Source organism: Brachyistius frenatus, unplaced genomic scaffold (genome assembly GCF_029030835.1).
Source record: "Brachyistius frenatus isolate BFR_SWC_R1_liver_20210118 unplaced genomic scaffold, ASM2903083v1 Contig_139, whole genome shotgun sequence".
Classification (NCBI taxonomy): Eukaryota; Metazoa; Chordata; class Actinopteri; family Embiotocidae; genus Brachyistius; species Brachyistius frenatus.
The window spans coordinates 115,339-133,008 of NW_027210738.1; the positions used below are offsets into that span (position 1 = coordinate 115,339).

Genomic DNA, 17,670 nt, shown 5'->3' on the forward strand with positions numbered 1-17,670 from the left:
CCTTCGTTTGTAAACGCTGTCAAATTAAGGACGAGCTGGAACCGAATATTCACCGTCATCTTCCTCAATCCTGCGTTATATTTTTTTGGTCCACATGGGGGCACTACAAACACAACAATAACACGTCAGCAAACATTTGCCTATTTTAAACACCCAGCAAACGTAACGATGTACTTTCAGCTTTGTTTTGGTCTTTAACTGCTAAATGCTCCACTTCGTTCCATCACATCCAACGTTGTCTTCGCAGCTCTACGTTTATCAGAACTTTTTCACTGAACTCAAAAAGCTTTTTTCTTGGTCGCTGAGAGAGGTGAGGATGAACCAAAACAAGGAGCTGAAAGACCATAAAGAGCTCTGTAGAGTTAAAGGGAGCAGCAGAGTCGATAATGAACTGCGGACTTGACGACTTTCACATTGTTTTCGCGGCATTTCATCCACCGTTCATATAAAATATCGATTAGCAGCTTTATCCACGAAAAAAACTCATTTTAAATTAGATGATAAATAATAAGAGATTAAATAATAAGAAAGAAAAAAAATCAAGAAATAACATGAAACTATCAAAACAAACACAAGAGAACACAAGAGTGGAAAAAAAAAAAACTCAAAATTTATTTGAAAAGCACTTTTCACAAATTGCGCTGTAAACAAATTAGAGGGACTAAAATAACAATAAAACATCAAACGTTCCTAAAAATAAATAAATAAACTTTTCTACGGTTCTATCCGTGTTAGTTTCCCACCGGCTCTGCGATGGCTGAAGTGTTAGAAAGGTTCTACCTCTAAAAAAACAACAACAACAACAACAACAACAACGTACACATTAACCCCTCCGGCGTCCGCCGCGCTCACGCTGTCTCCACGGAGACGGCGCCGCCACGGTAACGTGTACTTTTGGTCCATCGTTGCCAGGAGGGGTGTGTGTGTGTGTGGGGGGAGGGGGGTGTTGACATTAGTAATACATCACAAACCTTTATTGTTGTTGTCGTAACTGTCGCAGTGTAAATGAGAAATGAAAAACCAACGGTTCGTAATGTGATCGGAGAAGGTGCTCCTTGTGTACTTCAACCCCCCCCCACCCCACCCTCCGCCCCCCCACCTTAAAAACAAAACAGAAGAACAACAAAAGCATGTGATCCTCTTTTGACCTTTCACCCCTCAAACGCCCCAAAAACACTTGGAAACACAGCGGAGAACGTAACGGAGGTGTCGAACGGTGACAAAAGTGTACATAGTAAATAATACGGAGGAAGTGTGTGTGTCCCAGAACTAACCCCCCCCCCTCCCCCCCCCACACACACACACAAACTTCAGAACAAACATCCACAACGCAAAACAAACAAAACAAACAAAACAAACAAAACAAACGTGTGCGCTACAGTCGGCTTCATCAGCCTGAAACACTCTCTGTGCTGCAGCGACGTCGGGGCTCGTTGTGTGGCGAGATATTGATCCTGACATCGCCGACCCCGAAACACGATTTTGTTCCACTTTTGGACTGAAAATAGTTTCCCATCTCGGAGATTGAAAAAGAAAAGACTCGAAATCCTGCGAGGCGACTTCAGTAGACGGCACATAATACGCTCGTTTGCTTCCACAAAAGCAAAAAAAAAAAAAAAATTGTTGTTTTTTTCTGGCTCTTCTAGTTAAGCAAAGTTGGCTCAGTTTACCGAGCTGCTGTGAAGTCAAACACGGCAGCAAGACTACGTGTGATGGAATATATATATATATATATATATATATATATATATAAAAAAAGAAATCTGACTGACCCGAATCCTCGAATCTTCACGAACGTGTGACGTCGTTAATCCCGCTTTGCGACGCCTCTGATTTATCGAAACAGCGGGTTTTTTAAGACTGCGGTCGCACGTCGTCGACTGTTTCGACCTCGTTTTTGCCACGTAAGGCACAACTTGCTACAAAATACAGCAGGTTTTCTGACGAGAGGATGTTTCACATGAACGTATTCACGTGAAAATTGTGTTTAAACAACTCATTAAAATGCATTGTAGAAACAAAAAACGGAAAAAAAAAACAACAACAACAACGCAGTAACTACAAATGGTAGAGACTAAAACAAAATAGTCAAATAATGTCAGTAACATGAGAAACAACAGGAAAAACTGGTTAAAGAGCTTCAGACGCCTTCATCAGGTCCATATCAGCACCCTGCAGACAGGGTGTGTGTGTGTGTGTGTGTGTGTGTGTGTGTGTGTGTGTGTGTGTGTGTGTGTGTGTGTGTGTGTGTGTGTGTGTGTAGGAGAGAGAGAGAGAGAGAGAGAGAGAGAGAGAGAGGGTGAAAGTGGGTTAACGGAGGTCAAGCTTCATCGGCTGTGATGTCAGAGCCCAGAGATCGCTGTCGGTGCAATTTGATTGGCCATTGGCTGAAGTGAGTGGGCGGGGCCTTCTAGCACCTCTGAGGCACGACCTCCATCACCTTCTGACACCAGACCGTGGTGGAGACTGTCAAAACACACGAGAGAGAGAGAGAGAGAGAGAGAGAGAGAGAGAGAGAGAGAGAGAGAGAGAGAGAGAGAGAGTTGTGTTTACAACATTTAAATGAACTTCAAGAAAATACTCCAAAAGAAACGAGTGAATTAAAGCCGGTTTCCATCCGCTATGGTTTCAAATACTTGGGGGATAAAATCTGTCTATACAAGTGGACGTAGCTTCATGAAGGCCGACAAGGAAGCGACTTAAACTGCAATACCACCGACGGCCACTGGAGGTGGGCTACCAAAACAAAACAACAAAAAAACTCGGGCTCCATAGACTCCCATTCAAACTTCTCTCATTAAATATTTGTCTTTTGTTTTTTTTCGTGATGTACTCACAGATTCCACGCAGCATCCACTTGGGTTTGTTCTTCCAGTACACGCCGACGTAGTAGACGGGCAGTCCGGTGGCGATGATGCCGAAGCCGATGGCGCACTCCATGGGGGTCTTCCAGATGGAGACGACGATGAGGAAGAGGCAGGCCAGCACGAAGCTCACTGGCAGCAGGATGTTCACCTGCAGGGGGGAGGAGGAAGAAGAGTGAGTGAAGAGCTCCTCAGCGCCCCCTTCAGGAAAGGAGTGGGATGAGCTGCTTTTAACCTTCATGCCACTAACTTTTCTGTTTGCAGATACAGAGAGCAAAGAGGGAACCAAAAACAGAGAAGTTATGGAGCAGATATCTACCGTATATATATATATATCTCAGAGCAGAGAGCCGATGAATGCTGCTGATGCTCTTTAATAAATTAATAAATCTAAGTGTGATTCTGGTGCAGCTCTGTTGAGCAGCAGGAATGTGACTGACAAAGAAAAGAAAAGGAGAGAGAGAGAGAGAGAGTGGGAGAGTGAATGAGAGAGAGAGAGAGAGAGAGAGAGAGGTCAGCACAGAGACAGAGCCACCACTGTCTCACACACACACACACACACACACACACACACACACACACACACACACACACACACACACACACACACACACACACACACACACACACACACACACACACGGACCAACAAATCTATCTTCCCTGTTTCAAAAGTGTAAAGATTGACAGGACTTTTTTTTTTTTTTTTTTACTTGATTTTCCTCCCCTAGAAAAACAGGACTAAACAAATCCAAGTCCCCACAACGTAAGGACTACAAGTACACACACACACACACACACACACACACACACACACACACACACACACACACACACACACACACACACACACACACACACACACACAACGACAGCAGCTGACAAGCATCCAGCTCCTCTTCTGTCCTTTAATCAGCGATCAGTCTCTTTTCATCTGAATGGATCTTTGTTTGGCCGGCAGACCGGCAACGTTTTTCTTGTCTGCCGAAGCGAACCGGAGTCAGCGGTGACAAAAAAAAAAAAAAAAAAGTCCAAGTCCGTCCTCCATAGTTCGCTCTCCTCCCTCTTTCACGTCCTTATTCCTTCTCGCGGTTTCAGGACTCAAAAGTAGCTCAAACGAACGGAGACGTGAATGTCGATCCTGTTCTTTGAAAGAAGTTTGGTCTTTTGTTTTTTGTTTTTTACGTTAAACATTAAGGCCTTTCAGCTTCCATGCACTTTAGAGGGGGGAGAGTGTCACCCAGGTTATTTTCACTTGAGAGCTCCAATTAACAGACGTCCCCTAAATGCCTCACATGCCGGCTAGACAATTAAAACAATAAGTGACACACACACACACACACACACACACACACACACACACACACACACACACACACACACACACACACACACACACACACACACACACACACACACACACACACACAGAAGAAGCCTCCTGTTATAGCAGCTGTCTCATATTGCTTATTTGAACTGTATTTGTGTTTAATTTTATGCATTTTATCTTGTTTTATTCTGCATCTCATTCCTTTCCTGTGTGTGACGGGACGTCCGACTCACCTTGATCGGCCGCTCCAGCTCGGGCTTCTTATAACGGAGCCACATCATGCCGACGATCGCCAAGGCGATGCAGAGCCAGTTGAAGAAGCTGAAGAAGTTGATGACGGAGAAGATGTCGTTGGAGAAGGCGTAGAGCAGCGTCATCAGACACTGGAGGGAAGAAACACAGAAACACACACAGGTCACCTGTCTGACGTTCATCATCGACGACGTCAGGTCATGTTCATGATTTCATGTTTATTTATTCAGGAGAAGAAGAAGAAGAAGAAGAAGAAGAAGAAGAAGATGAAGATGAAAATAAGATGACAAATGAAAAGATGGCGATTATTAAGATGACGAAGATGACAATGAAGAAAATAACGATGAAGACGAAGATGAAGCAGAAGATGATGATGAAGACGACGATGAAGAAGAAGATGGCGATGAAGATGACGAAAAGATGACAATGAAGAAAATAATGAAAAAGATGACGATGAAGACAATAACGATGAAGACGAAGATGACAATGAAGCAGAAGAAGATGACGATGAAGAAGATGGCGATGAAGAAGAAGATGACGATGAAGAAGATGACGATGTAGAAGATGACGATGAAGAAAAGAAGATAACGATGAAGAGGAAGATAATGAAGAAGAACAAGAAAAAGATGACGATGATGAAGAAGATGGGGATGAAGGAAAAAAAAAAGTGGCAATCCAAAGAAAAACAAACAACATCTCAAGTGAAATAGAAAATAAAAAAAATAAAAACAGCTGCAATGACTGCTTATCGCCACAGGTGTCGCCAAAGAGAACAACAATAACAACAAAAACCAAGATCTCTGCGATTCTAATTTGAATTAATTATCATTTTATATACGATTAGAAAAAAAAAAAGGAGCACGTACGGTGAATATGAGCGAGGGGAGCGGCGTCAGCAGCGTCGGGTGGATCATGGACAGCAGACTGGGCAGGTGACCCTCCCGGGAGCCCACGAAGAACAACCTGACACATCAACACCTCATTATTAATAATAATAATAATAATAATAATAATAATAATAATAATAATATTGAGACGAGATTCTGGGTGTTTCTGGAGGTGCTTCCTTGTGTGTGTGTGTGTGTGTGTGTGTGTGTGTGTGTGTGTGTGTGTGTGTGTGTGTGTGTGTGTGTGTGTGTGTGTGTGTGTGTGTGTGTTACCTGGATGACGTGAACAGCGAGCCGTTGACCGATCCGAAGCAGGACAGACCTACAAACACGGGGATGATCCACGCCATGGGACCCAGGTGGACGTTACCGAAGTCCTGCAGGACACGCACACGCACACACGCACACGCACACACACACACACACACACACACACACACACACACACACGCACGCACGCACACACAAAACACAAAACACAGAAAGTTGCATAAAATTACACTCAAGTACGCCAACGTTTATGGTCGGGAAACAAACGTTGAATTTCAATCCTTCAGTCGCCGTGCCAACGGAAAGTTAAAGTTGAGTTGATGGTAAACTGTTTATTTCATTTGATTTGATACAAAAGTGCGCGCTCACCACGGCGACGGCCTCCGAGCTGAGCATCTGGTCGGGCGACAGCGTGGTGAAATACGCCAGGTTGGTGAGAACGTAGACGGCCGTCACGATGGGCAGAGAGATGATGATGGCTAGAGGAAGGTTTCTGAAGGGGGGGAAAAAACAATGGCCGCCTGTCAATCAACCTTCTGTAAAAACACACAGTACTTTAAACATATGACAGTTTTTAAAAGGGTTTGAACTCACTTGTAAGGTTCGATCATCTCCTCCGTAACGAAATTCAAGTAGTTCCTGGAAGAGGCCAAAAAAAAATCCGATCCGGTTACAGAATAAAAACAGATGTTTTATCTTCCTGCCAGATTTCTTTTAAATATTCCTGGTGTCCCACAACATGTCCGGTTACAGCGCCTCCTCTTCTTTTTAAAAGAAAACTAAAGTCCTGTCTTTCAAATTTGGCTTTCTAGTGATGTTTATCATCCCGATATGAAACTGTAAATTATTGTTTCCATCCCTGGTGTTTTTTGTTTTTTTCCTGAGTTTTATTTATTTGATTCTTAAAATCGTGGTTTTATTGTTGCGGTTTTAAATCCTTAATTTTGATTTAACTTAGTTTTACCTTATTCATTTTTTTTTTAACTTATTGTTCTGTTTGTAAGATTTTTTATTTTTTTATTTTATGTTGCTCTGATGTGAAGCACTTTTGGGGCTCGTATTAAAAGGTATTAAATATTGTATTATCGGTCTGTATATGTCCAAGAATTAAAAAAAAAAAACTAAAAAAAACTCAGAACAAAGAGGAATCTTTTTGACCCGATATTAGACTATTGTAGACAAAGAAAGACGTTCTTCGCGTTTTTAGAGCGAAAATAAAAGGAGTTAAACGACTATTTCAATTTCAGCGGAAACTTATCATGATAAGATGATGTCACGCTACTAATTTACACCAAAGCGTAATCCATTTCCATCCATTTTGATTGAGGGACTCTGGTTGGTCCTGATGTTGAACTCACCAGCCACCGTAGGCGAACAGGCCGCTGTAGAGCGCCAGGCCGAGGCTGCCGAACTCATACTTGGAGCCCTTGAAGGAATTCTCCGGGAGAAGTCCGTCCGTGCCGCCTGGAGGAGGAGAAGAAGAAGAAATGGATAAAAAGAGACAAATAAATAAATAAATACGGATCCAACCTGCCAGACAATAAATGAAACAACACAGAAAACAACAACAACAACAACAACAACAACAACAACAAAAAAGCCCACAGAGGGAAAGACGAATATTCCTCCTTAAATCCATCTTGGTATGCGGATCAGTGCCGGTCTGGAGAATCGCTGGAGTTAAGACGGTCAATAATAAGAAACGCAGACCGACCCGAGGCATCGAGAGAGAAAAAGTCTTCATTAAAGGATCATTACAGTTTGTTTTTTAATATAACCTCATATTTTCTGTTCACGTGGAATCTGTGTTTGAGGAGACGCAACAAGACAGCGAGCAAACGGTGTAAAAAGGAAGCACGAACTTTCCAGAAAAATGTTTTTGTTTTGTTTTGTTTTTACATGAATTAATTTAAACGTTTGTTTTTTTGGGAAAAAGCTTCAGGGAGCTCGAGCTCGACCCTCGATGATAAACCGGAAATATATCCTTTAATTTATTCTTTAAGTAGCTGTACCTGACTTTTTATTTTGAATTTGCTTAAAGGTCCCATGTCTAAATTAAAACAGGTCTAAGCACTGTATGAACATAAAGTGTCAAAAGGCCGTGTGGGACTCCCATAAGTTTGTGATGTCACAAACTCAACACTCTTGTCAAATGTCCTGTTGACCAACGAGACCGTAAAATAAAAAGTCTGCGGTTGAACTGGGCAAGCGTCAATCAGAAGAGAGTCAGCCAATCAGAAGAGACGTCTTAAAGAAACCGACAGGCTGCTGTTGGTAGAGCTCCAAAGAAAAGCTTCAAAAAATAAATAAAATAAATGTAAAACAATATTTGTTTCGGTGCTTAAAACCACTAAAATATCTTCTTATGCATATCAACACCGTCATGAAGCTTTAAAGTTTTATTCATTGGAAAAGGAAAACGTTTCAAGAGACTTTGAATGCCTTTAAATGGCCGTGACATTATTTCACCAACACTGTTTTCTGAAATGCTTTTTGACCCCTCGGGGCCTCCGTACGTAACAAAGTCGAAAGGGAAGTTTGCAGGATGATTTTATAAACTACAAAACAACAGTAGCACTTCTACACTTCTAATTTCACAGATTAACAGTTTTCAAGACGCTAATAAATCTTTAAAGTCGCACTTGTTATGATGCAGACTTTTGCTATTTGGTCATTGAGCGATTTCGTTCCCGCGGTGTGAAGAAGTCCGAAAGGAGGTTGAAAGGTACGCCGACGTCGGTGGAGGAGGACGGAGAATACTCGGGACTGTTTTGCGAGGATTTACGGGACCGGCTTCTCCTCCGACCACCGGGTTTTTCTGCCGGTTTTTGTGGATCTGTTCAACATTCCTGCTCCCGGCGACGTGCACGCACATTCTCAGACACGGCGACGGTTGCTAAACCAACATCCCCGGGCTCTGTTGGTACTGGGAGGGTTTTAGCAATAAGCCGCCGTGCAGTGTGGGAAAAAAAAAAAAAAAAAACAGATTACTTGGCTGTCTGTCTGCCCGGACCGTCTCACGTGTTCATACCTACGACCAGACAGATGGGTTTGTCCTGCGTGGTCTGCGTACCGGCCTGGCGGGGGTGCTGCGCCGGGTCCGGGTTTTTAAATCTCTTGTTGTTTTTGGAGCCGACCTCTACTGGCCCTCGGTGGTACTGCAGCTTAAAACACTTCCACATCGGCCTCATTTCTCAGACCCGGAAGCTACTTTTATTTACAGTCTATAACCTCAACTCCAGATGTTTTTACCGTACAACATTTATTTGTCAGTTGTGGTTGAACCCCGTTGAATTTATCCGGTTCTTATGGATTAATCAACCAGCGATAAACTGATAATTAAATATACGACATGGCAGCACTGACACGTGTCTTTCTGCGACCAAACCAAGCGGCAAACCAACAACGACTTCGGATGTTGTCCGTCGTCATCCTGCTATTTCGAAATCAAAACCATGAATACAAAATCATGAATCTGCAAATTAAAGACTTAATTTAAAAATACATGGCATGGTGTGTGTTGTGTGAATAAGGGTTAGCTGAGATGGTAAACTGTATATCAATCCACTGGTTATTCTCCAGGTCAGGAAAATGTGCTTTACTGAAGAATATCTGCGAAAAGGATGGTGCTGCTTTTTTTTTTTTTTTAAATAAAAAAAAAAAATCGTATTTTTTTCGAAACCAGTTGAGAAACCACACATCCCAATAAAACGTGACCTCGTTCCACCTCTGGCCTCGTTTGCCCTCGTCTTTGCTCGTCAAATATCCTGTTCCTCCTGCAGCTTCGGTGAAGACTTCACCTACTTTAACATTTAGGTTAAGTCTGACTCATCAACGACTCATCAGTTCCTTTATTCTCAGATGGGAGGTTTCTGCATTGAGGGCAAATTTGTTGTAGCATTCAGTCGACGTGTGTGTGCAGGTGTAACATTGCTCTACTGGCATGGCAGGTGTAGTTAAGTGTAATTTAGTCTTCTGTTACATTAATTGACACACATGTTGTCAATAACCTGTTCCTGACTTGTTCAGGCAGGGCAGTAGTCCATGTTACCGTTGAGTGGATATCAAAAGTGAACGTAGCTTTTGCTCCAAAAATTCTCCTGATGTTGTGCAGCATGTATCTACAGGAACGTGTTGTTGCAGTGATGTTGGCAGTAAGAGAGAGTTGACTGTCGAGTGTCTCCGAGGTTCTTATCAGTCAGGGTCGGGATAACAGAGTTGTTGAAGGTCGTAGTCAGGTCGAGGGTGGGAGAGTCTTTCCCTGGAAGGAAGAGCAGTTCAGTCTTGTGGAGGTTGATTTTCAGGTGGTGTGAGGACATCCATTGATATATGTCAGTCAGACAGGCAGAGATTCATGCTGCTACCTGTGTTTCAGATCTGGAAAAGAGAGGATCAGTTGGGTGTCATCAGCATAGCTGTGGTAGGAAAAGACATGTGAGTGAATGACAGAGCCGAGAGAGTCGGTGTAGAGAGAAGAGGAGGGGACCCAGGACGGAGCCTTGAGGGACACCAGTAGTGAGAGGACAAGGTTCAGACACAGATCCTCTCCAAGTTACCCGGTAGGTGAGGTCATTGAGGTTGGATGAGAACAGGGAGAGAACTCCCATTCAACTTCTCATGAAATACAAAGTCAATAACTTTGTTTCGGTGTTGTTAGCTAAAGGCGTTCCTTCTTTTTAGTTTTCTCGAGGTCGAACTAAAAATAATCCCTCATTCATTAGAAAATAAGCTTAAAAAAAAAAACCTGTTTTTGAGGGGCGTGTCTGTTTGATCTGTCGGTGGTAACACAAGTGTTTTAGAGAAAAGTCTTACAGGCACTTCATTTCTTCAGGAGGAAATAAAAACGAATTCAGCTGCATCTTTATTGACTCTTTCGCACTCTCATTAACAAGAAAACACGGAACGAGCTCCTTCATTCAGCGAGATGTGTTTTGTTTCGCCGGATTAAGACCAGACTTCCTCGTGTTTGCCAGCGATGCGGAGAAACCTCTAAAGTTCACAAATATGTTTCTTTTTTTTCTTTTTTCTAACTCCACTCTTTTAAATCTGCTTTGTTTCTTCCTTCGCCTCATTACTTTCCACCACGCATCGGCCGGTCACATGACACCGGTGCCAGGCAGTGAAAGTGAGACACACACACACACACACACACACACACACACACACACACACACACACACACACACACACACACACACACACACACACAATGAAATATCACACACACACACACACACACACACACACACACACACACACACACACACACACACACACACACACACACACACACGAGTGCACACATGCCAACATGGACTGAATAAACCGAAGTGAACTTGAAGGATTCGGCCATTAAAAGGAGTCTGATGAGGATTCAGTGAGAACATTCAGACTGAAATGAATGAAATTCTTCATCTTTTCAGAAAAGTAAAAACACTCTGAAGCGGGCGCATCGATCAGGGACTCGTGCAATGAAGTTGAAGTCGTTCTAATCGACCGTGACGTCGTCATCTTTGCTATTTTGGAGCCAGACGTGACCATATTTGGACGAGCTGGGGACGGAGCATGCAGTGAATCAGGACACGAATGCCCCGCCCACCTATAGCAGAAACCTGACTGCACCACAGGCCTGTCAATCAAACAGACACCCCCCAAACATACCTCTTCTTCATCGAATTATTTTTTTTTTCCCCAGATGAACCAACAGAAAATTAAATCAGAAAGAATGACTTTGTATTTCATGAGAGAAATTGAATGGGAGTCTATGGAGCTTTTTGGAGCTGACCCTCTGGTGGTACTCGGTGGTATTGCAGTTTTAAAGCACTTCGGAAACAATCATAAAAGCAGCGTAAACTGCTAACTACAAATTAAAAAAAAATTAAACGGGTCATAATTCTCAAAAAGTCATAAAAAAAAAATCACAGTTGATGCAATGATCGTATCGGTGTCATTTCTCTTGTTTTTACCGGCGACTTAAAGTAATGCGCTTCTACCGCCAGAAGGTGGCGGTGATTCACCTTCAACCGCTAACAGACAACAAGGTGTGTGTAGGAAGATGAAGACGAGAGAAGGAGGGAGGGCGACGCTGTTGTTACAGATGAAGAGTGACGGGATGAAGGTTGAGGGAGCGGGAGCCTTACTGGAGCTAATCAGATTACACCGCTCTCTAATCTGAGACACCGGCAGGCTTTGACCTTATGAAGCGAACACACACACACACACACACACACACACACACACACACACACACACACACACACACACACACACACACACACACACACACACACACACACACACACACACGGATACTCGCTGACATCCTTAACCCTCAAACGGACCTTTCAAGGTTGGATAACCGATGCAGAAGCGTCCTAAATATGATGCTTTACAGGTTTTCCAGTGTGTCTGGGTTTAATACGTCCCAGTATGTTAAACGTAAAAGTACCAGGATGTTCCTACTACATCCGCTCGTATTTTTGCCGTATGCAGGCCGAGCGTGCTGCTCTGGCTGTTCTGACCCACAATCCTTTGCGCGGCGGACGATAGGTTCACATCGGCCGAGTCGACTAGGCAGTCGGTGGCCCTGAAGCTCCGCCCACAAAAAGGAAGAAGAAGAAGAAGAAGAAGAAGAAGAAGAAGAAGAAGAAGAAGAAGAAGAAAGCGTACTCGGTCCAAATCACGTCCTTTTTCTTTTTATGATGAAATAGCATGTTTACATACTACCTGCAAACAGTTCGTACTTTTTAAGGGTGAAATTTTAACGCAAACACTATAAAAAAAACATTTCTGAGTCAATTCAAAACTACATTAAAAAAATGTTTAAATAAAAAAAATAAAAATTGTTTTATTTTTTTCATTTTTAAATCTACTTTGTCTGATTTTGCTCACATTTTTTGATTGGGCGGGAGGCGGGGCTTCAAAAGTCTCCGCCCACCGTCCGTTAACGCTTCAAAACTCTACTTGTAAATGTCGGGCTCTTATAAAATATATATATTTATTATCGATTATTTGCATATAAATTGAATGTAATAAAAGCTAAAGCAAGTCCCTACTTTTGTCTCTTTGCTGTTGTGATCTGAAATTCTAATTCCTTACGAACAAAACAATCTACTTCATGAAGGGAAATGTACGTAAATCACCAAAACAAAAAAAAAAAGACCTCAAAACTGTTTTTTTTGTTGTTTTTTTTACAGTTATTTGAAATTTCAGACAGTTTGGTTAATTTATCCGTTTGGTGTTCTTGTTAAGACTACGACGATAAAATGCGGAGTCAGCAAAAGTCGAACCTTCGGCTAAAAGTTCAAGTCCGGTTGTCGGGGTCGGAGAGGTCAGAGGTCATGTTTCAGCGCTCCGGATAGAAGAGGAAAAAAAAAAAAACACAGCTGGAGGGAGCAGGTCAGGTTCCTGTTTTAGTTTTCTTCTTTTTTTATGAGCGGGAAAAAAAACCTCCCAACTCTAATGTACCTCTTTGTTTTCTGTTCAGACAGGAAGCAGATGGGTTTCACGCCACCTTCGACGGGTAGAGCTGCAGACGGCAGCAGCTCGCTTCCCGCCGGCCCGTGTTAACGACGCACCTTTCAGAGAGCGAATTCGGGCCGACGGGTTCGTCCAGACGTCGCTAACGAGTGGACGTCTACGGCCAAAACGAACTCGACTGAGGAGTCATTGTGCTGGTTTTTGTTTTTTTTCCCCTCTGCCTGCGTCTCGCGGCCATAATGAGGATGTGGTGCGATCGCATCGGATCAAAGAGATTAAAAAAGAAAAAGAAAATTGAATGTGTGTGTGTGTGTGTGATTGAGGCCGCACCAAGAAAATTATAATTTGATTTTGTTTGTTGTTTATCAGAACAAACAAATACTAAACATTTAGTCTTCCTGCGCAGCAACTAGAAACTGGATGTCACAGAGAAATTAAATAATCAAATTCACCAACTGAAGCTCCGTAAAAGAGGATAAAAGGGAGGCGGTGCCAGCAGCTCTCAGTTGAGCTAACCACTTCCTGTTTCAGCTGGTGTTTCCTGCGCGTGCTACTGAATCTACTGAGTGTCCTATGTGCAAGGCAGCTTTGCATGTTTTTGTATTTGTATTTTATTTGCATTTGAATAAACAAAAGAGGAACACTGAATGATCATGAAAAACGCTTTTTTACATGAATGTATGACTTTGACAGGAAACACGTTTGCAACTTGCAAAACGTCCAAATTTGTCATTTGAAAACCCAAAAGTTATGAAATAACGACTGTTTCTTTTCAGAGTTTCAAGTTTTGAATCGTTTCCTGTCGAGGTGGATTCCTCAAACTAACGATGATGTGACTTTGACGCAACTTCAAAGAGCTTCTTTTATTCATCTAAAAGTCTTTGACAAAAACAAAAACCATAATGCTCGTCTTTTCATGTTAACATCAGCCTGGCGTGTGAATTTATGGATTTAACCCGGTGTGAACGAGAACACACTTTCACCGCTTGAATACCAACAACCCTCCGGTTTGCAGTCGTTCGTCCAAGTGGGCGTCGACCTCGGTTTAATTTGAACCAATCAGCACGCGCCGAAACTCGACACCTCCCATCAAAGTGTGTTTTTTTCCTGAGTACAGCATATTTATTAAAATTGTTTTAACTCTTGACCAGGTGCTCAGCGTTTACCGATTTTATTTTATTTTTTATTTTTATTTTTTTTACCGGTCAACAAGAAATTAAAAATATCGCCGCTCCGCTCGTCGCCAGCCGTCCAATCACAGTGAAGGAAAGGGGGCGGGACAAACGCAGGTTAACCAGCGACACCGCTCGCTGATTGGTCCGCCCCTCCAGAGCGGCCGTGCGACACACACACACTGAGTGAGTTAGTCTATCTGCGGTACCTTGGCCGATCTTGATGAAGCCGATGATGATGATGAGCCCGAGCGCCAGCAGCTTGGCGGCGGCGAAGAAGTCCTGCACTCTGGTGGCCGCCTTCACGCTGTAGCAGTTCACGAAGGTCAGCAGCACTGTGGAGACGGAGGCAAGAGAGAGGCGGGCACTTTAAGAAGGAGCATTCGTTTCTACCGCAGATGTTGGTTTTTTTAATCTTTACAATAATCAAACACTTTTTTTTTTTTTTTTAACGTTTTGGAGCTTCTGGTTCTCGACTTTTTGTAAAGTCACATTGTGGATTAGAAAGTTTATTTCTTCGTCCCGTCCTCCCCGAAAACATGAAAAAAAATTGTACAAAACTTTTTTTAAACGCTCATACGCAGTGCTGGTCCTGCACACGCACACACACACACACACACACACACACACACACACACACACACACACACACACACACACGCACACACACACACACACACACACACACACACACACACACACACACACACACACACACACACACACACACACACACACACACACACACACCAGAGTCGCTGAAGTGGCCATTAAAACCCGGGACCCCATTAAAAGTGATTAACTAAAGCAGCAGGTTCTTGCAAAGCTCCTAAATCAGGTCGGCGCCACAACAGAAAAGACGAGACGGCACAATGAGGCTCTGTGTTCGAAAAGGACAAAGAGAGAGAGTACAGTAAGAAGGGCTGGACACACACACACACACACACACACACACACACACACACACACACACACACACACACACACACACACACACACACACACACACACACAAGTGGCTAATACTTGGGCAATTAAAAGGCGTGCCGTGTGCATAAACTTAATCGAAGGGACACACGCTGATCTGAATCGCACAAATTCCCACAGAAGCAGGTCAGATGCAACAAAGAGCTGCACCGAAATAGACTTAATGGTCTGTGTGTGTGTGTGTGTGTGTGTGTGTGTGTGTGTGTGTGTGTGTGTGTGTGTGTGTGTGTGTGTGTGTGTGTGTGTGGAGCTGGCTCGGAGGTCCATAGCGACCCTGACCACCCCAACACAGGCACACACACACACACACACACAGATAACTGAGCCTCACACCGCACAGCTCTGTCATGTGGTCTCAGTCAGGATTTAGCCTCCAGTCATCCTGAAGATTAGCCACCAGAGTTGGTAGCCGCACACACACACACACACACACACACACACACACACACACACACACACACACCGTCATGTGAAATCATGTATTAAAGCAGAGTTGAAGATATGTTTGTTTGTGTGTGTGGGGGGGGAAGGGGGGGGGCTTGTATGTCAGATGCAACATGTATGAAGTTAATCTGGTTAAAACTCCAAAACAAAGCGCAGAAAAGAAAAGAAAAGACAAAAACACGTGTTTTTGAAAATCATTCAAATTGATCGTATTTTAAGGTGAATATCGAATATGCTGCAAAAATTAACAGTAAAAACAAAAAAAAACATGCAAATCCTTAAATTTATAACTAAGGATCAAATACCACAAATGTAACAGTTGAACTCGTCTAATTAAGTTCATTTGAATGTATTAAAATATTTATATTTAGTAATATTATGGATTTTATATGCTTTCAAATTCAGAATAAATGTGCTAATATCGGCATGTTTTTTTTTTTATATATTTTTTAAGTGGCAAAATTAAATAAATTGTTACAACGAAGAAATTAAAAACCAAACATGTTCACTGAACATTAAACAGCTGATGTAATATCGCGGCATTTGTCACCGCTGTCTTTAAAGCTGCGGGCGTGAATGCTTTTGTACTCGTGCGCGCGCGCGCGCGCGTGCGTGTGTGTGTGTGTGTGTGTGTTTGCGGCATCGCACGTGGTGCGTAAGATGTATGTGGGATACGGTGTGTATGCTCGCGCGCCCCTTCGACCCACACAGGTGTGCTCCGTTTTTCAACACAGGAAGTGAAATATTTAAACACATAGAAAAAAGAAAAGAAGAAGAAAAAAAAACAACAACAACAACAAAAGAAAAAACGACACCGCCTAAAGTAGTTGCATCATCCTCGGCAGGGGGAAAGCGTGGCTAAGCCCGGACCGGCCCGGCTCGGGTACTCACGGATGCAGAGGCAGGCCACCACCTTGGCACCGGACTCCGGCACCGGGCACACCGGGAATATGGGCTTGAGGAGGTACGTGGCGAACACGTAGGCGACGATGTACTGGGAGGACGGCCGGATGATGAGCAGCTCGATCCAGAGTTTGAGGAAAGCCAGCAGGGGGCCGTACACCTCCAGGATGTAGGCATAGTCCCCGCCGGACTTGCTGATGGTGGTGCCCAGCTCCGCGTAGCACAGGGCTCCCACCGTGGAGAAGACCCCGCACACCGCCCACACGACCAGGGACAGACCCACCGAGCCGGCCTCCCTCACCACGCCGGTCGGGGTGACGAAGATGCCCGAGCCGATGATGGTGCCCACGATGATGGCCACGCCGTTCAGCAAGGTGATGGTCCTCTTCAGGGCGACCCCGTCCTCCTCTCCCTTCCCTGCGGCGGCGGCGGCGGCGTCACTGTTGGGGCTCTTCACGTCGCCCCCCGCCGCATCGCCCCGGTCGAAGCCCCCCTTCTCCGGGGACAGCATCCTCTCCGTGACCTGCTTGTCCTCCTCCCTGTCCGCCGAAGAGTTGGAGTTCCTCTTCTTCACCACTGACATGACCGACTTGTTTCCTCTTTTTTTATTATTTATTATTATTATTATTATTTTCCTCTTTTCCTCAAGGCTTCGGCCCGCGTCTCCTCTCCGTCTCTCCCTCCCTCGCTCCCTCTTGTCACCGGGGTTTGATGGTCCGCCTCTCGGTGCCGCTTGAGGAGCTCTGGTGCTCGGGGCCGGGCTCAGCCACGAGGAGTCCTCTCCGTGTGTGAGCTGCTGTGAGTCAGAGCAGCGTGCCTCCTCGTATCTCTAGTCTGTCAGTGTACAAAGGAACTACGGAGATTGACATCACGACGGACCTCCTCCTCCTCCAAGTCCGGCCCTCCTCCAATCGCGCCTCCTAATACCCGTGTCCATTCTTGTTTATCGTCCGCCCTCTAGCGGCGGAGGTCCGGTACTACACCGCGCCCCCTCCCTACATCCGTACAGACTTCGAGGGACCAGATCGGGGACGGATACAGACTTTGTGGACACATTAAAGTGTCTCGGACTGAAGGAGACA

At 44.1% G+C, this 17,670-nt stretch overlaps 1 protein-coding gene across 1 annotated transcript; it reads right to left on the minus strand.

The window, feature by feature from the left end:
- Nucleotides 1-590: 590 nt before the first annotated feature.
- slc7a5 (solute carrier family 7 member 5) lies at nt 591-17,623 on the minus strand. The gene is made up of 10 exons (XM_069715206.1): nt 16,577-17,623; nt 14,464-14,589; nt 6,962-7,067; nt 6,198-6,242; nt 5,973-6,096; nt 5,607-5,710; nt 5,313-5,409; nt 4,428-4,577; nt 2,838-3,015; nt 591-2,466 (listed from the first exon to the last, which is right to left on the minus strand). Exons 1-10 carry the CDS (start codon nt 17,169-17,171, stop codon nt 2,411-2,413), a joined length of 1,581 nt encoding a protein of 526 aa, XP_069571307.1. The 5' UTR covers nt 17,172-17,623; the 3' UTR covers nt 591-2,410.
- Between the last annotated feature and the right edge of the window lie 47 nt (nt 17,624-17,670).